The 24,708-nt window shown below is 39.9% G+C and overlaps 2 protein-coding genes across 2 annotated transcripts; both read left to right on the top strand.

The window, feature by feature from the left end:
* Window positions 1–191: 191 nt before the first annotated feature.
* Window positions 192–15,323, top strand: LOC112560727. The gene is made up of 6 exons (XM_025232750.1): window positions 192–597; window positions 2,105–2,184; window positions 3,484–3,511; window positions 13,623–13,676; window positions 14,173–14,319; window positions 15,027–15,323. Exons 1-6 carry the CDS (start codon window positions 591–593, stop codon window positions 15,062–15,064), a joined length of 354 nt encoding a protein of 117 aa, XP_025088535.1. The 5' UTR covers window positions 192–590; the 3' UTR covers window positions 15,065–15,323.
* Window positions 15,324–18,819: 3,496 nt separating this feature from the next.
* Window positions 18,820–23,651, top strand: LOC112559997. Its single transcript, XM_025231533.1, has 3 exons — window positions 18,820–19,097; window positions 22,752–23,165; window positions 23,570–23,651. Exons 1-2 carry the CDS (start codon window positions 19,028–19,030, stop codon window positions 23,129–23,131), a joined length of 450 nt encoding a protein of 149 aa, XP_025087318.1. The 5' UTR covers window positions 18,820–19,027; the 3' UTR covers window positions 23,132–23,165; window positions 23,570–23,651.
* Window positions 23,652–24,708: the final 1,057 nt, after the last annotated feature.

Below are 24,708 nucleotides of genomic sequence, written 5' to 3'. Positions count from 1 at the left end.
GCTACAGAATAGTCTTTAGTCACTGACACCTCATCTGAATATATGTTCCTGTCCTCGGCAACGTACGGTGACAATGTACGACAACAATTTAAAAAAAAAAAAAAAAGAAAACCAGACAGGGGATGTACATGGCTGACGTTCACGGCTGACTTGCTATGGCCAGGTACTTTTTTCATGTCGGGACCGCCTCCTCTGTAGATGTCGCTGCTGTCGTTTCAATCGGAGTGAGAGGCAAACGAGGCAACTTCAAGGACAAGAATAACCCTCATCACCGCTAGGTGGCGATCCAGCACGGGGGATGGGAGGAGAGGAGCCAAACAGAGAGAAAGTGGTGGGAGGAACTGGCGGGAGGAGGTCTTAATGAGACGTAGGAGAGCTCCCCCCCCCCAACCCTGTGAGGGCTGCCACAGAATTGTGGTGATAAATATTCCTGGCCAGGCGGTCTGTCCGTCACTTGCAGGCCGGGGCCACTGCTGTGACAGAAGTCAGCTCTGGGACGTCTCACCACTTCGCCACTCCTGGGCTGCCTGGACTTCTGTACAGACCACTCTAATCCGTTTAGCACAACAAATCACACCAGAGACAGCAAGATGAACAGTAAGTGGCTTTTTCGCATTTTGTATTCTGTTTAAAATAAAAAGGTCGTTCACTTAGCAGAATGCAACCAAATGGCGTTAAATGTTTCTCAACGAATGAAAAGACAGAATGAAGTGCATAACAAATAATACAAGCAAGCGCGAAGAGTGAAATGAGATCGTAAAAGCAGGATGAAGGATGAGGAGGAGGCAAAGAAAAATTCAGAAGAGAGAAAAACTAGGTTTTGAACTGAAAAGTGATCCAACTGATACGTTTTCACAAAGCGACGCGCGATGACACACTGAATGGCTATTTCGTTTGAATTAGTCTATACTTTGTTTAAAATTTGAGAAGGGAGAGCTAGAATGTTAGAGAAGAGAGAAAGAGCAAAAAGCAAAAACAGAAAGAAGAGACACATAAGTGAAGAGAGGATGATAGATTAAGAAAGAAAAAAGCATCATCTTATACGCTGAAACCATACACACATGGAGAAATCGTTCAAACTTGTACAAAGAGGCAAGAGGGAAGTTTGTAATGGTGCCTTACAGTTACTTTAAATACATTAAAATGTTTGTAATGGTGTGTTGTACTTGCTTTAAATAAATTACTTTTTAATTTTTTGATTAAAAAATTATTTTCTTTCCTGTCTACCCAGTTCTGTCCAGCATAATGCAGCTAAATAGATACCTAAATAGAAAACATACCAGAGGACGAGAAATAATAGTGACATCTACATAAATTAGAAAAGAATCGCCAGTAAAATTTAAACGGAGAAAATAAATCCACATGGTTTAGTGTACAGAAGACTGAAGTAAATATTCAAACAATAGTTTTCCTACATGCTTAGGTCACCATACAGAAATGGACAATGTAATATATAGTCATTATTATAGTAAATATTTCGGAATAAATGATTTTTGAAAACAATATGTTGCGTGAGTGACTAGCAATATTTTTACAAATATAGTCGTGGAGAACTGTGGAAAGGTTAAATATCCCGATGCCAGCAGAGAGAAAGGCAACACCAATAATGGTGATTTCTGCTTTATATGAGCGGAAATGATTTCTATGTTTTTAGTCATAATCTGTTTCTGTGATGAGTGCTTCTTGTGACAAACCCATTTACCACCTGTGAACAACTTGTTTACCTTTCCATTTAAACCAATCACCGGTTAGAATATCCAGTCTCCTGCGGTTTTGTCACAGGAAATTACCTCCCGTTCTCAGCACGAGAAGCGTTCATTATTTGTCAGTTTGGTGATTAAGATCCAGAGTGTCAGAAAAAAGAGCAATTGTACTATATTGTGAATATATTCTGATTAGAAGCCTAAATGCAGTAATGCATAGAAGTATAAATACTGGTATGTGTCTCTTAATTGTATGTGATCACGCTTACTATTACTGTTTGCATTAGCTTAGGAAGATGCTCGGTTTTGTAATGGAGAGGTGCTTGTACTTAATTAAGACTTATGTATCTATATAGCGGCTAACAAACAATGCACAACGTAGAGATAACATTTATTTTCAGGTTTTCCCTTACCGAGCGCCACCCAGATCTTCTGTTTTCTATCCATTCTACTACTCATCTCGACTCGAGCAGTTACATCAGTAAGAAGTTTCTCCCTTTCTTACTCACTTATTCCTTGTATGAATGTTTGTGTGAGTGCGTGCGCGCGTGAGAGCGTGCATGTGTACGTGCGTGTGTGAATGTTGCTGAATGAGTGTCGTCGTCATCGTCTCCCGCCTATTTTCATCAGCCTTAAAAATAAGCTATTGAGAGCGTGGACCACATCTTCAGCAATGTTTCTGCACACTAGCTGAGCTTAGTTTAGCTTACCTTAGCTTAGTTTAGCTTACCTTAGCTTAGTTTAGCTGATTCATGATCAACGGTCAAGAACGAGATTTTAACAGCTACTTAAAAAAAAAAAAATTAGCATCAGCGAATCGCCTGCAATTCTTTCAACAGAAGCTCAGAGAGAGAGAGGGGCGAATATAATGCCGGTCCTCCCTTCTTACACCCTGAACATTTTTCTTTTTAAAGGAAAGGCTCACGTGCAAGGCACGTGCACGATACTTGCCAGCAGCTAAAGTAATCCACGTTTCATAAAGTCTTACAGAAATGGAATTGTGTGCTGAAATGAAACAAACTTTAACCCGTTCTAGAATTATGCAAATGTTATTAAATTGCCTTAAAAGTCGAACTTTCTCAGGTTAAAAAAACCCCTAGTCTTCATTGAGGTCTGGATCATTGCTAGAGGGTTGTCATTCCTTTTTTTTTTTTTACATCGCAAGTTAATATGAATTTGTTGAAATCGAACGCAAGGTCGAGATAACACATTATTTCTTTAACCTTATAATCTTAATACAGACCTGTTAGTCTTCCAAGCAACATTGGTCTAAATTTTTTAATTGAATGTGCATTACTGTATAAACCTTGACATTTTAATGCAATCTTTACGAAATACCAGCGAGCTGACATGTTTTTGTTTGTTTGTTTGTTTGTTTGTTTGTTTTTTTGTTTGTTTTTTTTTGTTGTTTTTTTTAAATTTAGAGTCGTTTCATATGTACAAGAAGAAAGACAATCTGAAAAGCAACTTTTTAAGAGAAATTCAAGAAGTCTTTTCACACTTTTTTGAAAAAGTTAAGAGATTTAAAAACTATCTGTATCTTTAAAGATCATGCCTATCTCATTTTATTTCTTTTCTTTATGATTCATGAAGCTACGTTCAAATCATGATTAAAAAATGGTTGGAAATACTGTCTTAGTTATGATCTAGTATCCACTAATTTGTTGTTTCTCTTGTCCACTAAACGCTTGTAGAATCAGCGTGGTTGTGTCCGACTTTTTGTAAACATCTGTGTTGTTGTACCATTAAAGACATGTACCCTCATCCTTCTTTTGTTCAGAGTACGTCACCCACAAGCCGACAACAAGGTAAGAAGACAGCTCTCGTCCTTATCTTTTTTTCTCTATCTCTTCATTTTCTTTTTCTTTCTTTCCTTTATTCTTGCTACAGTATTTTCCACACACACGCGCATGCAAGCAAGCGTTCAGCCACAGACATTCTGGAAAACCCATCTAAGAATCTATGCGTTAAATAATGATATAAAAAATGTTTAATGTTTTTCAAATGCATGAAACTCGGACGCCTCGTGATACGTGTTATGTAAACTTAAAAATAATCGTCTCCATCCCCACCCCACAATAAAAAAACGGGGGAAGGGAGGGTGAGGAGCCGCTGCATTAAAAACCAGAAAGTAATTTTAAAAAGATGAGCAGCATCCAGCTTGGTTACAAAAAAGATGAAAATGTACCTGACCCGGCGAATTGGTTAGTGATTTTGCTGTAGGAAAATGTGGGCCAGTATTACGGAATGTAATCTAGAAGTGATATTTTATCCTCCAACGTCGCCGTGATGCATGACGGGATGGCGATATGATTGCAGTTATTTTCGCTGTGCGTTGCATTACTTTCCGGAGACGCCATTAATTGTACATTTGTATTCCCTGGTCTCTTCCCCACCCTCCGACACCAGCAACACCCCATATTCCTCTAAGTGTTGTTTTTTTGTTGAGGGGAATGGGCAAAGATGTGTTTTTTGAAGCGTTCCACTTGAAATAAGTTCGTTTATTTTTCTTGGGACGACCAAAGAGAGAGAGAGAGAGAGAGAGAGAGAGAGACGTTATTCAACAGAAATCGTAAAAATATGGACACTTAATATACCGCTATAAAAATAGTTCTCATTACTGTGGTAATTTGAAGCCTTCTGTTTCCTAACAGGAAGTGTCTGATGAGAAAAGAAATATCGTGTGAAAGTGCGATCGTGTTACCAGCTTTGCAGTTTGATACAGATTGAAAAACAAGTGCGGGCGGCTAGAATATTTTTCCCACGATGTTTAGGCACGCTTGAGCAGACCATCTTTAGTTTGTCATTTTATCAAAATGTAGTATGTCAAAACATTTACTGGCCACCATTTTAATTACAGCTACTATAGCGTAGTGGGTAAGGCGAACAGCTACGAATACGAAGGTTGCAGGTTAATTTTTTTTTTACTTTTTTTTAATCCTATTTACTCATGTTTTGATTTCACTTTTTTCTTGATAGTGTGTGTGTGTATGCGTGCGTGTGTTTGTGAGAGAGAGAGAGTGTGCAAGAATGTATTAAGAGATACGTAGCTTTAGGGTTAATGTAGAGTTTAGGTGTAGGTTTTTGTTCCGGCAGATGACTGAGTAAACACTCAGCTGATGTAAAGGTTTGATTGTCGGCAACAGTATTGTCATGTTCGCGCATGCGTCAAACAAGTCAATGCCAAAAAATAGAGAAAATATAGTCGAGCGCAGGCGAGAAGTTCTGGGGTTAGACCTTCGTGCTGCTCACCGTCTCCTGGTTCTGTCACACGGCACACGCAGCATATCTACCAATCTCATCCCTTGTAACAATTCCTTCTCACGGTTGCTGTGCTGGAACTAACAAATATTCCACGTAATGCCAGGAGTTGAAGGAGAGACATGAGACAAAACTACTTGAGGAATTTTGTTTTGAAGGCTAACGATGGCGCGAATGATCGAGCACGAGAAAAAGAAAGAGAGAGAGAGAGAAAATGATATAAAAAGAATGAGAAACTGGCGAGAGCACGATGGCAAAAAAAAAAAAAAAAAAAAAGTACAGAAAGAAGTCAAATTACAATCTCGAATGATTCCAGCATCAATATCGGAATCTACAAAACAACCAAAAGATGATGCTTTAAAGAAAGCTCAAGGTTTTAAAACATTTGCATATTTATGGACACGCGCTTCGTGTAGGATATTTTTTATCGGTGCGGGACACACACGAAATACGCATTATGCAAATCTTCTACTGCTGATGCACATCCTCTATATTTCTCTCTTCCTTCTTCAGAGTTCGCGTGAGACAATGTACACTGCCTGATAGGGAGCGTATAAGGGGACTTAAGGAGGCGTGTATACGTTCCTTCAACTTGAAATTGAAACAACAACAACCCACATCTGTACCACGTTCACCCACCCACACACACACAAACAGAGAGAGGTCAAAGGGAGGGGAAGAGAGAGAACTTAGTTGCCGGTTTTTATGTACTGCGAGACTTTTGAAGAAGATATGAACTCGATAAGTAGAATGAAGAAAGCCCTCCAATCTACTTAGGAGGAGGTGAAACATTCTATTTCCACTTACATTAGCGTCCCCCAGTCTACTTGTCAATAAATAATGAAGGTAAAATGCACGAGTGAAGGTGAAAAACAATGTCGTTAGGGCCAGACAGACTGCCTAAAAATACCTCCGGCTTCTCGGTCGATCTCCTCCGTCCTTAGTGACCTTTACATCCGTGGGGGACTCTGGAGGTGGGTCTGCACTCCTTGCACGCAGCTGAATACTAAGACTGTCTCCCTGTGTGGTTCTCTCTTGCTCATACCCTTAAAAAAGTTTAGACAGTGTGTGTAGACAAAGACAGAGTTTAGACAGTGTGTGTAGACAAAGACAGAGTTTAGACAGTGTGTGTAGACAAAGACAGAGTTTAGACAGTGTGTGTAGACAAAGACAGAGTTTAGACAGTGTGTGTAGACAAAAAAAAAAAAAAAGAAAAAAAAAGAAAAAAGAGTTTAGACAATGTGTGTTGACAAAAAAAAAGAAAAAAAGAGTTTAGACACTCTGTGTAGACAAAGAACCAGAACCTGTGCGTCGGCAGAGCTCCGAGGCTTCTGCGTGGGAAGCTGTTTGTGAAATGCGTTGTCCCGTTGGACGACAAATCGTTCAAAAGCTGGTCAAGTGGAGAAAAACTTGTTTATTCCGTCATGTGCTTGGTCGACTTCTTGCCAGTCATCCAATTTATTTACCGATTTTTCAGACCGTCTTCAGCTAAACCACTTGAAAAAATTTTGGAGCGGCGGAAGCTGAAGCCTGGTTCTCTATGATGAAATGCAAAGGTAGTCCCTGAGGGAGGATTTTCATTGGATGCAAAGTGTATAGTGATCGGCAGACATGTAGGCGGCTTGACGCAGTGTCTAGACGAAATCTGCTATTTAAAGGTCTGAAAGATGCAAAACTTTTCTTCAAATCACTAGGTTGACACAGCACATAACACTTTTCACCCAAGTCTGAATGAACGAACTCGTTCCATTGTCCAAATACAAATGTGGATGATAAAATATTTCAAAGCCAGCTTTATATTACTTATAAAATATCAGAAAATGTTTCTTTTTAATGCTTGTTTCTGGCTCGAAATTTCTTCGTTTGATTGACGTGTACACACAGTTTTACCACAATAAATTTTTTCTTCTTCAGATAACTCCCGGGATGAAACTTTCCAAAGTTTGAGTGAATAATATTTATTTTTTCTCTGGCAAACAAGCCAAAAGCATTATGCACTGAAAGAGATCAAAATTCTGACAACGAATACACAAGAAAACACTTAAGTTGTCAAGATACCAGCCAATGGGGGAGCTGCAAAAATATCAGGAGTATCAGTGAACACTTGTCACTTCGCTTTTATCATTGCGATTATTTTACAAGAAAATGTCTCTGGGTTTTTGCGATATTCATTTAAATTTTTTTTTCTTAAATACTAGCCGGGGACCCGTCATCCATGGGACTGTCAAATTATGGGCTAGGGGTGGGGAAAGAGACGAGCCGTTTGTAGTGAGTGTGGAAAAAAATTGTGTTGGTGCTCGAAGTCACGCATGAGTGCTCCCTTACTCTACCTCCCCTCTGTCTCTGGTTTGTCTTATAGGGTGCATCTCAAACTATGATATTGTTCACGATTGTGCTACCTGGAAGAGAGAGGTTACAATGTGTTCTGCGTAGTAGGTTTTATTCATTAGTAGCTCATCCCGGCATCATCTTGGACAGGAGAAGATAAGCATTAAAATTAAGCATGATCCGTAGGCACAAACAGGCATAGACCATGGAGAATCCGTGACCTATCTGTTGACTGAAAAAAAAATTAATTCTTGTAGAATTAGGGGAGGTTCATACAAGGTATGAGTTTGATCAGCTTTCAGCATTCACAACACACACACACATCGTCAGACTGCAATAAGATTTCTTTATCATTATATCTCCCCCTTCCTACATGTTGTTGTGTAAGAACATTGTTCTAAGCCGTTTATCATGACAGAACCAGAAAATACAGAAGCGTTAGAGATCAAAGACTCGAAACAAACCCTTCAAAGTCAACTGTGAATACACTGAAAAAGAAAAGAAACGAACAAACAAACAAACAAACAAACAAACAAACAAACAAACAAACAAACAAACAAACAAATAAAAGACAATGCACCACTAACAGCATACCATTTAAAGAATACACAAATAAAGAATAGAAAGAAAAAAGTGCATTTAATATGAACATTTTAGTCACCACCCAGTCTCACAGTGTGGTGACTTAAATAAGAAATACAAAACATTGTTGGCCATAAGCACGCATGCTGACTTCACTGAAATAAAAAATGTATTAGCGATCCCAGAAGTCTTTGCCACAGCGATTCCAGCAACCTTTGGCACAGGCATAAAACAAAATTTGGGCCATTCTGTACATGGTCCCGGAGGCATTGTGGCTCGCACGAAAATTGGCAGAAACAGCCGCGGGTGATTGGGATGATTGCAGTTATATTTGATGAAAGCGACAGGCATGCAGCACTTCAGCATCAATTTGCCACAGAAAATGGCGGAACTCCGCAGAAAACCGAACCACCATTTCGTCCTTTCGCTTTGTTGTGGCACCAAGGCCGTGGCCATTCTCTGCTTTAACTGTAAAAGTTGATACTCAGGCATGCCGGGTGTGTGGTCACGTTCATGTGCATGTCTGTGATTATTTTCTCGCTGCATTGTTCTTTTATGGCTCCGTTACGGACAGTTAAAGGGCAATGCAAGTGAAAACACAGGTTGGGTAAATTGTAATTTGATTTTTCATCCTCTTGGAGCATTGGCACATAATAGCTCATCGATCCTTTCTGCCAACAGACACGTGAAGTACCTTGGTGCCGAAGTTGCAAGAGTTTTTATCAGAAAACATAAGAAAACATTGGAAACCGTGCGATTTGATGATTTGCACAGGACACAGAAGCAACAACAAAAAGGAAACATTATTGCTTTAGTTCAAAAATGCATAACTTTATTGATATCTGAAATGAAAACTTTAAAAGCAGTTTCTCTTTCAGCCTTTAAACCTGGAAACATCTGCACATTTAATGCAAAGTGGTTGGAAATTGTTAGATTGCGCTAAGAAATGCAACTACAGAGTATGGCGCATGCTCCAATGTTTAATTTTGTTAACAGTTTTCTGAGAAATTTGACACAGGTAGTGTTCTTTAGTCACCTCGCTTTTCCGGAATAATCTCTTAAAGATGCTTTTGAGTTTTTAAGGTTGAAAATATGGAACAAAATAAATCTCCTGGGAGATTTAACTACAATTATTATCAATGCATTGCATAAGTTTACCTGTCAAAGGACGTGGCCTGTACTAAAACCTGTAAATCTTTGTCTCTCTCCCCTGGCCCCGCTCATTGCATGGTACAGATGCTATTTTTTCGCTGGATGAGGATTTGTTATTGATACTGGTTTTATTATAAGAATATGTATAACATACACTTTGTGTACCTTGAAGTGACCACAAAATATCAAAGCCCTCATCATTTTCGGTTACAGTAATGACAAAACGACAGTAATTTTGATAACCGTGACAAATGGCATTAGAAAATATGGTTCGACTGCTCAATGATGGCCACCCTACAGGAGATTGGTCTCGATTTGGCTGCTGATGTAAAGATTCAAATTTGCTTTGGGATACGCTAATAAAGTTTGCAGAGCGTTTCACAGCTGCCGATGTCTAATGGCAGTAGTAATATTCTATTACCGCGATCAATTATATTGCTTCTTTCCATGACGTAAACAATGGCAACAGAAAATATGTGTAGTATACTTAGCATTTAAAATCAACATTTAAAAAAATGAAACAAGTCCTCTTCAACATTTTCAAAAATTGTAACATTTTTAATGCTGTTACTTAAAGATCTAGTTGAGTGGAATGTTTTTTATTTTAATGACTGGGCAAAGTTCACTGGGTGATAAATTATTTCTCCCAATCTGGGTGAATACTGCCGTCTACAGCGTCGTTCGTTCTCGAGATACATGCCTGCAAGCATGATCATGCACAGAAAGAGGTCTTCAATACATCGATAAGCTTGTAATGTCAAAGCTAAGGCCAATGGGAGAACTGGGATGTTATGTTCAGATAACTTTGTTTACAGACTTCTCTCTTTTGATTTCTTTCCGTGCAAGCTGACGTTTGGAAGGGTGTACCTCCCCAACGGAAGGGAGAGTATTTTGCGAAAATTATTTTGAATAAATTACCCAGTCATTAGAAATACACTTTGCACCCTGCTACACTTTATTTATAATTGGACACACACACACAGACACCATATATGCTGAACCCAAAGTATTCGTTTTCAGAAACATTGGCTAAAGAGGAATCAGGTATATTTAGAGCCACATCCCTTCTTGAGTATTTATATTTGTACCAATGTGCTTCTGGAAGTTTCAGCTGTTAGAACTGTTGCAGCTAGTCTGAAAACGATCGAAAAGATTCGCGCCTTCCTTGGGCTTCAAAGACAGGAAAGTCGCAGCCAGTGTTGTGGCAAGTCTCCGGGGGACATAGTTGCCTCCCCGTAGCCAACGGAATTGTCTAGTTACCCATTGTGGCTGCAGAGCATCCTATTCTCTGTCGGATGCAGCAGAAACTCTGTTACTCTCACCTTCTCCTGCTCCTACGACAACTAATCAGAATCAGATACCCTGCTGCTGGTAGAGTTTATTTTGCATTATTCTGTTGCTATGTCTACTATTTTGGTATCCTAGAAGTAAGGTTTTCTTTCTTTTTTTTTTGTAAACAAGCTGTCACACAACTGTACAGCTACGGCGTCTAAAGAGACTGTATTTATATTGTCCCGGGATAATTAATTAAAATATTTGTCTATAATTGTTCAAGTGTTTCAAGTTATAAAGATTTGACTAGTTGAGACACTTTTTTAGTTTTCATTTTGTTGTCAAAACATCAGATATTAAATCATGAATAATGTCTCTTTCTCTGAAGAGTTTGATTACATGAAAGCAACTTTTTCTGTTTACTGTTTTCTTCCTTTTGGATTTTATTTTTTCCCTTACAAAATCTTTTTATTTTCTTTACCCTTCAGGTATTCTTTTACTAAGAATTTTTCCATCGGTAGCCTCTCTTCCACTGGTGCTGAACACTGAACACATCCTTAACGCATGCCGCGTGACAATAAGATGCATGCAAAAGGTTTTGCCGCCTGTTTGATGTCCTTTTCCCCCATTAGCCGAACTTATAGCCTCCAGCACAAAAAGATTGTTATGACTTGGTGATATCGCTAACAGTGTTGTCTCTGTAGCTTCAGAGATCGGTGTCCACGGCTCCCAGGCAGGTAGCCCACGACTGAAAACAATGCCACATTGCATCCACCCAACGCTTTTAAATTGCTTTTTATGGAAAGCAGGGTCAGCAAGTAATCCTGTCCTTTATCCACTGCAATATGATATGAATTAGGGACAAAAGGATACGCCTGATCTTTAAACCCTGAATCTGTTTTTACGGTTTCATTTTGGTCCAAAGGTTTATTCTCCTCTGTACAGTGGGCGTAGTAGTCTCCTGTCCCATAGCGGCCATTACGATGGACTTTTGAGTGTGATTTTATCAGTTAATGTATTTTTGTAGATTCTTAGCTTGTCTGTGATTTACTTCTCTTCTACAGCTACTACCATCAGCACTGCCACCAACAGCAACAACAGCAACAACAGTGGATTTTTCTACTTTAGCACAACTGCAGCAAAATATAAAACACGAGGCGGGTTGGAGTGGGAGGGGGAGAGCGAGTCCATTAAAAAAAAAAACCGCCAGATTATTTGCCACTCTTTCAGTTCATGTGTTAATAAAACCTCCACGGTACACCTACAACCTCCCATAAAAAGCTGAATTCTAGGAATTAGAGATCGCTCCTCAAATGCCATGTGCTGATGGATTTTTGCACTGGGAACAGGGAGGGTCAAAGAAAAGATTTTCTGGTAGGCGGTCGCTAAAGTTGTTCAGTTCGTGAGAAAAACATGTTAAAGAGTGTGGGCTCAACGAATATTTTGGAGAAGATGGAGGTAGGGGGACAAGTCCGCTTTCGTCTACAGCATCAGTAAGTAGGTGGGCCGCATATTAACTCACTGCAAAATCACTGTATTGACAGCTGCAAATTCGATAGAATTTCTGAACTTTTTTTTACTGTCAGTCGAACGAAAAGCACATTGCAATCGCACCCAAAAACTTCACAGTTCTAAGAAATTCAATTTGCAAGTTTTCTGGGACAACGTTTAACTAATTAATATGTCAACAGAATAAAAACTGCAAAATTGTTCTAATAGATTTTGAAGAAACTTTTTTTTTTGGACGAAAATTTGTCTAGTGATTAGAAGGTATTGTAAAAACTGAACATTTGAGCCGCGGAGGTTCGATTTAATATAAAAATTATTTATGAGAGGAAGCAGAAACTGCACTTAAGCAAGATGCTGTTCATTTACATCTGTTTAACCAGTTCGTGACTTGAATTTGATCATTAGGCGCACGGTTCGGGTTTTCAGCTGTCACTGCGGTTAATTTTTATGAACAAATATCTGCAGATGACATCTTCCACAGGATCTCTCTCTCTCTTGCCTATCAGAAAAATTTGTTTGCGTGGCCATCTAAACTTCCCATACTAAACTCATATCAATTATTTCTGGTGCTGTGATAAAAAATGCCATGAAATCATTTGACACCATTTATAGAAAACTACAAAGAAATTCACTTTCTATTGACAGTTCACATGCACAGCTGCTTAGCTTAGTGGGATCTCCAGATGGCTGACAGTTGAATAAGACTGATGATGCTTTAAAGAAAGAATTTTGGTGTGGTGTAATGGGGTCGCTAAAAGTCCGATGTTTTGGGGGGGAAAGATCTCTAAACTATTTCGACCCATTGGCTGTAGCTTAGCAACACTTATTTCGATATTTACACAATAGGAGCGCATTTCAGTACCAGTCAAAAGAAACGAGAGATAATCTGGAAGAAAATGTCACGGACAATATATGATAGTATGATGATACAGATCATGGTGTCATCCGTTTGCTGGGGGATAATTTGACATTCGTGACATCCCTGTTTTCTCTGAACTGTGACATCCATAGGCTTGTACCTCGAGAACGAAATCATTTCCCTCACATTCCTCTCGATATCCCGCCGTGACATCTTCATTCAGTCTTGGGGAAACGGCATCATCTTAGGACTGACCTCAGTCAACTCAATCATTAAAAAAACCCACCTTGTCTTCTGGTAGACCTTTAATGACAAACATTCTAGAGGTGCGGAACTAAGTGCAGGTACCAAGAATAGCACACTCAATCAAAGAACTGATAAAGGATGAGAGGTGAGAGAAGTGTTGCTAGGAAACCTATCACAAGAGTGGGAGAGAATGATTAACCTATGATCAACCAGATTCTGGCCTCTGTTTAATCATCGCTACTTTCAAAGGAAACGAAGCGCCTGCAAGGAAATGACTGGTAGTAAGAACATGTTTGAACCTTTGGTGTACATTTCCACTCCTACTATGATCAGAAGATGTATGTTATTCTTCCGGTGACTGATGGACCTTGCAAATGAACAGAATGTAAATGCTAAAGATGTTAATACAATACATTCCCATATTCACCCGTATTGTGGACTTACATGGGATGTGTCTGGTCTCGTGATAAATGATGTCAATATACTTACATATGTATCAGTTTGATGGTACGGTACGTCTCACACCTAAAGGTCATGTTGCAAGCAATATTTTAATCATTCATTCTCTCTCGTCTACTCCATTCTTTCTCAGTAGTGCCTTCAGTGGGGTTGGAGTGTGGAGTGTGTGCGTGGGTGGTACTGAGTGTGATGTGCTTGAAGTTTATTTTTAGGATAACAGTTCCTGAGATTCTTTCTTATTCTTTCGGTAGAATCATTAGCACAGAAGAATACCAGAATGCACTGGGGGCCGCAACATTTTCTGGGTAAGTGACAACAACAGAGGTCAGTTTTCCGTTCATTGTATTTTGTGGATTTTATGCACACAACCCCAGACAAGTCAGTTAATAATAATAAAAGAGCAGTTCCTTGATGACCAAAACTTTGATACAGTTCCTTGATACAGCAACACCTGATGACAATGTTATAATGAAGTGTACCTTTAAGTTAAATATATTGACAGGGGCCGTATTCAAGAAGCAGAGATAAGACTTGGGTGAAGCATCTTGTCTCTGTAGTTATACAGTGACGTCCAGAGTACGAGACTCTTGCTTTACTCCTGGAACCGTTATTATAAATCAGTGGCAAAGATGCCCTGAGGCCAGATAAAATAAAGCAATATCCAAGGGGTCTGGACGGTGCACCGTAATTTTTTTTCATTTTGCCCATGGGTAAAGACTTGTCCTCCCTTCAATATAGTACCTGGGTTGGATGTCATCTTTTTCCAATGTCCATGTCCAATTAATCTGTTTGCATGTACAGGATGGCTGCCCATTAGGACAAGACGCTCAGAAATGGACAATCGACTGGAGATGATGGGGCCAAGCAAAAGCTATGACCTCAGTCCAGAAGCCACAGCGCTCGGGGAATCCATCATGGACGAATTTATTTTCTTCCTAACCCTTAAAGGTGATGCATTGTCGTGCAAGCTGACACTGACAGGGTCTGGTACCACACCGTGCATGCACAAGCACGTACTCATGCACAAGCATGCACGCGAACACGCGTAGTGGGCAGTCCGGTCCCCACACAACAGAAGAGCAACTTACTATGCCAAGGGAATTATTTTTTAAACTTTGACGATGCAGGTCGCAGGATGCGAATACTGTGGAAGCTAGCCGCTCCTACTGCCACTCACAGACGTTGACCGCAACACCATCATACCGACCGAGCGTGACAATGCATGTTTTTTTTTTTGTTTTTTGTTTTTGAAGCGTGACATCATCAATCACCCTGACGACCTTCTCCATTACTAGCAGCTTATATAAAGAAGACCTCCTACATTTACTAGAAGCTTAGATAAAGAAGACGGTTGCGCTGTTTACGAGGACCCATCCCCGACAACTGAACGAGTTATTCTTCCTTCAAAAAATACACCGGAAAATCAATAAATCAATCAACCAACCAACTGATCAATCAACGGCCGATGACTTTAATGGTGGCTTCCTTAATGGTATTCTCTTGCCTAAAAATCTTAAGAACATTTTTATAAACTCCAGGCCATTTGAGATTCTGTTTGCCTCCCTACACCAGCCCACAATGCGAAAGCATGATATTTCTACACTCACTGCTCAAAAATGTTGTTTTTTTTACTTTATTTAATTTATTTTTTGCAGAGGCGGGAGTTCTCGATCTGTGTATGCAGTTCAAGTGAAGCACCTGCTTGCACGTGCTGAAGCATGCCCACCGCGTCACCGCTCCTCTTTGACCTCATGTCTGCAGGCTTGACACGACGTCACGTGACCAGCTCACCCAGGGCCGGAGAGAACGCTTGAAGTACTAACTGGTTTTGAAAGTGAACGCCACGTAACATTTTTCAATCCCCGTTTTTGTCAGCTTTGCGAGCTAGGTCTGGATATTGATGGTCTGTGTCCTTTAATTTCAAAGAATACATCGGCATTGAGATTCTGAAAGCTTTGTATTTTGGGAGATTGGTTCTTTTTATGTCTGCATGTGTGTGTTTGTGTGTGTTTTAGAGAGAAGAAAGAATGGGAAGATTGGCTATGATGGTGCACAGATTTGTACAGATGTCCAGACCATTTCACTGACACAGCCGACTACTAACATTCATCTACCCATGTAAAATAGAAAGGTAGTCTCGAGGTAGAGTGAGGTGTGAAGAGACTGAACTTTCCTCGAAGCAGATATCATTCCTTTCCTCGTTGCCTTCCCTTCACTAACCCAACAGCTGGTCCGGTTCTCATTTAACAGATAGGTCTGCTGTTGGGAAAGAGTGGGTGGTTGAGTTACACGACATCAAATCAACAAGTGTGATCCAACCACTCGGCTCTCCGTTTCCACGTGCATGATCACCCCATCAGCTCAACGTGGACGTACCAAGGCCTTCGACCAATACAAAACTCTTAACAGGAAACCGATATTCACAAATCATTTGATAGAAATCTAATTGCTGATCAAATGGGGAAGCCGCAGATATCTTCGTGATATTGCAGACAACAGGAGGCGTAAGTCGTGTACACTGCCTACAGGGGTAGACAATACTGGAAGATAGGTTGAGGAAGAGTACATGCTAAATAAAGTGCGAACGGGAGAAGAAGTTTTAAACATAAAAGAAAACAAAATCCGGACGTCATAAATAATACAAAAAATAAAATAAAATAAAATAAAATATGCATGATGAAATTGGTGGAAAAGTTTTGAAAATAGACTGTGCAGGTGCTGCCTGAAGATTGTTTGGGTCTTGTTTGAAGTTGCAGACACGAAAATTGGCGAGAAACACGAGATTTTCCGACAGCTGCATCGTCTAAAGTAGCTTGACTATTTTGTTGGTTAATGCTTCAGATACTCGAATACGTCATTAATGTCTTGTTGACAAACGCGGATAAATAGATGTAAAGGATCTTTTGAAAAGCTGTTAGGAAAGAGGGAGCAGGGACGTCCGCCAGTTAATTTTTTGTAGGGATTCTGAACAACAAGGGGTCTAGTGGAACCAGAGCCACCGCCGTCAGCTAGGACACCGGGGGCAGACGAGTAAGACGACCTTTATGGGCCCCTTGCATTAAACTGTGATTGTAAATTTGTTTACATCAAGTAGTAGTAGAACCTGACGGTGAGTGGCCCACGTCACTGTTCACAGTGGCCCACGTGTCATCCCACACTTTCCTCCCCAGTCTTCTTTTTTTTTTTCACCCGATATGCAGCATGCAGGCCACCATTGTTGCAGACAGACCCAGCTGCCAAGTTCTCCCTAAATAATCGGCGTCCAGCGGCATTTCGACAACCAGTGAGTCCAACGTGACGAGGACGTGACAGCGCCGTTTACGCCTCCTCAGCATCAGTCCTCCATGACACTCTGATCCCATCACTCTCCACGTGCCTGAAAATATCTCGCTGCTATCTTGAAACTCGAAATCCTCACGTCGAAAGCTCTGATATTTCCCAGCAATCATTCGCAAACATAAATACATATACACGACATAATCGCATAGACTGAGGCCGGGCTTTCTTTACAGCTGTCCCCTGCCCCCTAAGGAGAAGCACAATAAACAAGAGAACGACAAATATTGCCCATCCTAGAAAACGAAAATAAAGACAAGTTCATCTCGTTCATCATCTGCTCTCGCTACATGGATTTCTCTAGTCCCACCAGCGCCCCACTTACAGGGAATAATAATAATATGAAACAACGTGATTCATGCAAAGCGTGATCGCGCTCACGAAGGAACATTCTCTGAGCGCTTGAAACAAACAAATAAATAAACAAAAAAAAAATAATAAAAAAACCAAACAAGACACAGAGCATACGAAGAACAGAAAGATGAAAAACAGTACTGACAAACACAGAAGACTCGAATCGGGGGACAAATAGTAATGACAGAGAGACAGGTATGTGAATCTGTAGAGGGAGAAGAGCAGGTGGACATGTCAATGGACGAAAAAAAAATGCCAGAGAAAGGGATACCAGATGAACTGGCATTATGTGGACTGTTGTTAGGGTATGCTCACAGAACAGACGTGTTTTTAGTGAACTCTTAAAGGATTCGATGGTGGCGGATACGCTTTGAATAAGAAAAGCAAACGTTTGAAAACTTGTTTTTAACGTCCTAAACATCACGCGAGCTCTCTTCTAGAAATATTGCCGCACCTCTGAAATCTGACCACACACCTCCCACTCCACCAACTGTACCACAGGAAGCAGCACTTTGATCGATTGGATCTTCATCAGCTTATCTCCAGAAAAAAAAAGATTTCCTGTCAAAGAGCAGCATCGATGACAGAACTTGTTCTCTGCTTCTTTCGCGTCTCAGGTGTTTCTCCACAACGGTTTCCGGTAAAGATCGTCAAACAGCGAAAAAAAAAAAAACCCCACAGTTTTGTAGTTAATCAAATTGCCGTTACCATCTCTGAGTTCTGAATCCAATAAATCAAGGTTCATTTATAGAAAGAAAAGGTGGGGCTATTTATTGTGTTTTGATGAGAGGACGGGGGATTTAAGCTCTTTGGAGAAAAGGAATATTTTATGCCACGTTTTCTGGTCTTAGTCTTCCATATTCCGCGAGCAGATGACAGCCTCGTGCAAGGGTGGATTGGGTGCAAGGACATATCTCTGGACTGCTTGCAGACGAATTTTCTACGTTAGCTTCAAAGGATGCTAACTCTCGTGTTGGTGGAGGTACAAAAAAACTCAAGGTTTACGGTCTGCTGTGTTTTTAGTTTATTGACTCTGTGGGAAGTGAGGGTCATGTACTTTTTTCATACGACGCCAGACGTCACGTGATCATGTGACTAGCGGACGCTAATGACATCTTCATCGTTATCTTCCATCATCGCTTAGAAATGTTCGATATCGCTATCTCAAATGTTCTACCCAGCGACACCACCTGCTGCTGTCCCGCGAAATCCGAAACCAGACAGATGTCAGTGGTTTCTGGACATCGGCATCTAATCCTCGAAATCCTCCTCTTGTTAAAGACAAGCAAGAAATAGAGAGAGAATCGTTTTCTGAAACGTTAATGACAGTCTATTACAATATTCAATAACAACAAAACACAACTGGATCCGGAGCCGTGAGGTGATCGGGCTTTGCACTTTTCAACAAGCATTATCGTGTTTTTTTTTCGGTCGTTGCTAAGTTACCTGTCTCCCTGCAAAATGGGAATGCGTCACGAGTGCGCGCGCATGAGATTTACAGGTGCACAAACGCACAGAGAAGAGGCAGAAAGGGTGGAAGGCAGGAGGCGGTGTGCACGGCCCATACTTGGCTTTGTTGCCGTTTAGTTTTTATGAACAACACACGCACGCTCACGCGCGTGCACCGGACAGACGTCAACCAGAGTTGATGGCGAGGGTGCCATGGGGTGGGGAAAGTGTGTGTGCGTGTGTGGGGGGGGGAGAGAGAGAGGGGGGAGCTGTGAAAACATAAGGCAGTTTAATGAGTACATAACGGCTTTAGGTGTGTGTGTAATCTGTGAAGAGGTAGTTGGGAGTGTGGGGTGTTGGGAGTGTGGGGTGTGTGTGTGGAATTAGTTTGAGAGATTGCAATGACACGAGGACACTTTCCACGTCGTCACAACAGTCTATAAATTGTGTGGCAAAGTCTGTGCATCTTCCATACTTTGATAGCGCACGTGCATCAGCGACTCAGCTCTGATTAAAAATGAAAGTAAGTGGAGTTCGGCCGGCATGCATCCTCCTGGGATCGCTTCTTGCTGCCGGATATCTATCAGGTGAGCCAGAGTTTTTAATTCTTAACCTCAGCCTTAGCCAACTGCCACCATCATACAGCCATGTGTTGATTCTTCTAAGAGATACACCCAACAAGGTACATTTGAACCTCCGGCTATAATTTCCGGTTAAATTCGGAATTCCCGACCTTGTTATTGGAACCACTAGATCGCGATATAAAAAAACGAGGGTCCGAAAATTATATTTGAAAAAAAAAAATCCAGATTCTCCATAAACTTGCCGCGAGTAGTTCCAGCACTATCGAGACAGCTTCAGCTTCAGCTGCAAGAAATAAAAAGACCCTCACTAAATTAGCTGGATTTGTTAAGTTGAGGACGGTGACCTAGAAGAGTTAATAGAATCTGTATATGAGTTTTTTTTCTGAGAATATATATAAATACGCACACACAAGGGGATATGAGTATCCATCTGTGATTTAGATAAGAATGAGAGAGTTCTACTTTATCCTCTGTTAACAGGTGTTTATATACTTTGATTTATTTGATTACTTATATCCTTGAAAGCACTTTAGTTCGAAGAAGGAAAGAACGAGAGTGATACAGAAAATTAGTTTTTAATATATCAGCTCTTGCAAACTGACCAGAGGTAGGACCGAAAAAGAGACAGAGACTTTCCAGTTCGGGTTAGTTGCTATTTTACCTTAATTGTGGTAGTTGTTCCTAATTTGGTTTCGCGTTGAATAAATCGTAGGATTTTTTTTAAACCATTGCAGCCGCCTTGTAAAGAGAATGAGTTTGAAATACTGCAACTCCGCTTCTCTCTCTCTTTCTCTCCTTCTCTCGTCTTTTCTTTTAAGTAGCGGGACTCACACGTACTGCCCGTTGTACAGGTACACAAGAACGAAGTCTTCCAGCTCCTTGAAAGCATGAGAAACTTACAAATAATTGTTTGAAGAGACTGGAAAGCAATTTCAAACCCTAATCTAGAAGCCAGAAATTACAGGAACTATGTCAATCGCCCAGGAAGTAGAAATAAGAGAAACGATGATTCACTTGGCTTTCGTGGACACATGGCGTGAAATTGTTACTGACTGGAGGAGATTTAGTTGAATCCAAAAAGCTGCCTAGGTTATTTTCTAATCACCGTTGCATGAAATAAACGATAAACATTATTGGAGGCTCTCAGTCTGATCATTTTGCAGTTACCCTAGGACTAAAATCTTATAACTAACTAATTTATTTACCATTGAAAAATAAATTATATACCGATACTGCCAAAGAGCTAATTGCTGATGTCATACTAACATTAATAATTTATCTGATTAACATATTGAATTTAGATGACCAATTTTTCTTTGAAACTTTGCTATGGTAGTCAGGAGTTAGGAAGAAATAATTCCATTTACTTTTCCTTACTTTTCCTACATTTTTCTAACACTATTTTTTTTACAGTTTAGAGTTATAAAAGCAATCAAATTATAAGAGAGAGTCCTAACTTTAAAAATGAAATATGCTTTGACTATCATGAAAAATGTTAACTCGTGTATAAATGTATTGCATGCAGTGAATAAATGAAAAAAGGAAAGGTGCACACAATTAAAAAAAGGAAAGGTTTCAGCGCTTGGATACTGTCATCATATATTTCATATTACACTATACACTGTAACATATATCAGGTATTTCACTCAGATTTCTAAAGCCAGTTTACACTGAAATGAAATAATCACACGATAATAAACACTGCCAGAACAGACAAATATCAGTCTTTAATGAGTCTAAGATTTTTTTCTGGGGTGAAATATTTGAAGCCTTATTTCCTTTTCTTTAGTATTTTTCATTCCCTATTGCCTTTTAAGTGTTGTTTCGAATTCTCATAAGATAATTTAACCATGTCTATCGGATATGAACGTAAATATCAGCTTGACCTATTGTCTGAAGGATAAGCAAAATAAATAGCTGAAAAGGAATACATTGCAAAGGTCACAGAAAATTAACGAGAACTCTGAGTTTTTAATCTTGTCTGACTTGTGTCTACAAACTCAAAAATCTTTAATAAATTCAACGAACAGACGATTTGAAATCACATGACACCAGCTCGTGGTTCCTCCGTCTGTTAAAAAGGTTGAAAGTTGGCCTTTCTGTCTGTCCCCAAAAGGCCACTGACATTTCAACAATAAATTTACAGAAATACACCAGACGGTTTGTTTTAAGACATAACTAAAGCTTCCAAAGAAATGTCGTCTTTAATTTTTTGAGTATTAAAACTTTAATGCCACCTGGGGTTTAAATTTTTTGCACGGTGTTAAACTTCTAGATCAGTTACCAATGGTTACTGGAAACAGAACATTATGAATAATAAAATATGTTTTTGAAATATGTAACAAAAAATTGCAAGATTATTCACTTCGTCTACACAAAGGTCGTAGACAATATATTTTATTCCGGGACATCTTTATTTTAATTTTGTCTGTCATGAGATATGCTACTGGTAGCTCAAATTAAATCCCACAGAGACAAATTTTCTTCTCCATCCATTTATTATTACAACAATTTACCAGTGGAGGACAAGAACGGTTGGACAGGCATTGTATATATCAGCTCCAAAGTTATTGTACCAACGTGCTGCTCTTACATCGTCATAAGCTGTGTATAAGCCAAAGTCTACTTGTATACCTAAAAACAAAGGCGATGTCCACAAAACTAATGGATGGAGAACGATTCGAGGAAGCCTTCAAACATCAATGTGCAGATATTCACATAAACTCGCTTGATTAAGCTTCGAGACCAGATGTGCCATCAGCTCAAGTAGCTCTGACAGCTTCAACATTTCCATAGTTCAAGATCAACATAATGGACATTACGCCTTTCTCGTGCATGTCCATGGGGAAAGACATGAAATTCGTGAATCAAAGTGGGGCTATGTACTTGATTTAAAAAAATAATAGTGAGCACATTCCGGAAGCTTTTAACGAAGGTTGGCTCAGGTCTGTAAGTACCTGATTTAAAAGGGGTTCCAATCACAGGCAGTGCCCTAGACACCTCTTTCCACTTATGGTCTATAATTCCTAATTCACTATAAAAGCCCACGCGAGTTGATTTTTAACTTATTCAGTGTCAGAGGTGATGGCGACCACAGCAGCAAGTGCAGTGATGGCTGCTGGTTGAGAAGATAATGGTGGGTGTGACGGGGCAGGACAGCAACCCCACTCCCCCAGGCAGCAAGCGCATGTTCGAGAGAAGACTTCAGTCTTCCAGACAGGGACAAGCAGGCGAACCTCGCTCCTCCCTTCCCCTGTCTACTCTCCTTCTTTCCACTTATGACGTTCACTAACAGCGATTGTCGCAAAAACGGGGATCGAGCGACTTTCTGCTGCTGAAAGGTGGAAGCAGCCATCGGGGGACACCCTGGTCTGCTCGTTTTCGCCTCTGCCAGGTTATCCCGATTGTCACTGCCGTTAGCAATGCGGCCAGATATTAAAATTACTACTGCTCACCTTTACAAACGGTGTATGAATGCGAAATGTGTTATGACAAAAAATAAAATAAAATAAAATAAAATAAATAAATAACAAGAACAAACAACAAAACATAAACGTGTAAAGACAGAATACAAAGAAATACCGTCACGAATATCTCTAGCATCTTGGAAAAAACTGAAGGAATTAAATTAATTGTTTGTCTTTTGGTTTGTTTCAGTTTTCTGTGAAGGTAAGCTACAAAAAGCAACCCATGGCCAGATCCCTTACAGTGGGGAAGAAATACACCGAAGAGACGAGACGCCGACCTCTCTGATTCCGACAGAAGACCATCTGAATATCAAACGTCAGGAGGAGGAGGGCGATCATCATGAGGACGACGGCCATGGCCATCAGGGAAAACGTCAGGTGGAGGAGGATGGCGGTTATCCGAATCCGGAGAGTCCTTTGGAAGACGGCCATAACCACATGGAAACTCCCAGGGGAAAACGTCAACAGGGTTGGCACACGCAGCATGGAAAACGGTCTGACAACTTGGAAACACTCAGTAGAGGACTGTGGAATAAGCTTTCCAACGAAGAGGAGTATGCATTGTACTAGAAAATACTATCCAAACCGAAAATCAACGACAAAGGTAATAATTTTGATAGCGAAAGAGAAATTAACGGGGACATACCGAGCATATTCAACAATAAGACTGTTAGACTCCTATGACAAGCTAACCAAGCTGTCTTGGCTGCGACCTAGGGAGAAAAAAATCCATCAGGACTTTTCTCGTCACAGATAACAGATTCCGGATGTATTTTAAACAAAGATTGAGGTTAATTTTTCTTGTGAAACATCGTTTACCTTAATCTAGAATGGCTTATTACCAGACACATTGACCAATACATAGCAACTTATTCATAAAATGACTGTTTTGTAAACCTTTGTGACGCATTTGACAATGTGTGTTTGGTTAGAATAGTTCTTAAATATCAATGAACTTTATAGATGCAAATGTACTGCGGATTCACCAGGCCGTTGTCTATTTTTCAGGTGACACTGGTTCGCATTGACACCTCTGCGTATCCTCACTGAACTGCATGATGAAGTTATAAATAAAGACACTTCGAACATTTTTCGTTTTTCTATTTTTGTATCGAGACAAGTGTCTTCGTGTTCTCATCATCTTTAACTTAATTGTTTTGTATTGCTGTATTTCGTTAATATCATCCCATCTGTCAATATGTCTATGGACATCTTGATGTGACTATTTGAGAGTAGACACATTCTCTCTCTGTCTCTCTTACTTTGTTGTCAATACATCTGTGGACATCTTGCTGTCACTATTTTCTGTAGGTAATCTTCGGCTCTCATTTGCAACACTTCAGACCGATGTTTTATCAGCGAATCAGATAATCCAACCACATCAAGGCGTGAGATCTGTGAGTTCTTACAAGCTGTTTGCCAACATGCTCTCAGAGCTTAAGAACAAGAAGGAAACATGGACAGCATACGAGGAACAGAAGAACAAATAAACAGCATATAAATTACGGAAGAATAAACAACAGTACCAATGAATAATAATAAAAAACAAATACAGAATTTTATAAAATTATTTCACAGAAAAAATGAATGATGCTGAAAAAGTTTTTTTGAAAGCAAATGTGAGTGAAATAATTCAGTTTTAGTTATTGAGTGGACATTCTGAGAAAGGTAGTTGCTCTTGCGCTGAAAATGTGAAGTTCAATCGTTAACACAAACCGAGTATGAAGTTTGCAAATTGAAAATAGCAAGACACACTGTGAACTTCTGTATCAGTCAGTGATAGATACATAATAGACAATAATTCCCCTGTAAACATCTAACTTTGTATGTTCAGGTTAAGCCAGTTCTGAGAGACATTAACACACCATTGTCAGAAATCTTTCTTGTTTTGCATTAAGGAAATTTCTGGATCACAAACTTTTATACAAAGACTCATTTATTGAACAAATTTAGCCTGCTGACTCACCTTAGCCAACATCTTACATTCCGCAAGAAATCGAAAACGGACATTTGGCACTCGCCAGATGGATTGGCTCATAACTAAATCGACTTCATCCTGCTACTTAGACCAGGGAGCCTTTTGGGGGCCATTTTGGATATTTATAACAGCATTTTGTAGATTATACAAAATTGCAACTTAAAAACTA

This window comes from Pomacea canaliculata, linkage group LG3, assembly GCF_003073045.1.
Source record: "Pomacea canaliculata isolate SZHN2017 linkage group LG3, ASM307304v1, whole genome shotgun sequence".
In the NCBI taxonomy this organism is placed as follows: domain Eukaryota; kingdom Metazoa; phylum Mollusca; class Gastropoda; order Architaenioglossa; family Ampullariidae; genus Pomacea; species Pomacea canaliculata.
Note: the sequence above shows the minus strand (reverse complement) of the source record. Positions and strands in the feature narration are given on the sequence as shown.

Coding starts and splice junctions, on each gene's coding strand:
- LOC112560727 (XM_025232750.1), top strand. Junction 3,512..13,622: donor ACCCACAAGCCGACAACAAG/GTAAGAAGACAG, acceptor TTCTTTCGGTAG/AATCATTAGCACAGAAGAAT. Junction 14,320..15,026: donor TTTCTTCCTAACCCTTAAAG/GTGATGCATTGT, acceptor TATTTTTTGCAG/AGGCGGGAGTTCTCGATCTG.
- LOC112559997 (XM_025231533.1), top strand. CDS start 19,028: ATGAAAGTAAGTGGAGTTCGGCCGGCATGCATCCTCCTGGGATCGCTT. Junction 19,098..22,751: donor TGCTGCCGGATATCTATCAG/GTGAGCCAGAGT, acceptor GGTTTGTTTCAG/TTTTCTGTGAAGGTAAGCTA.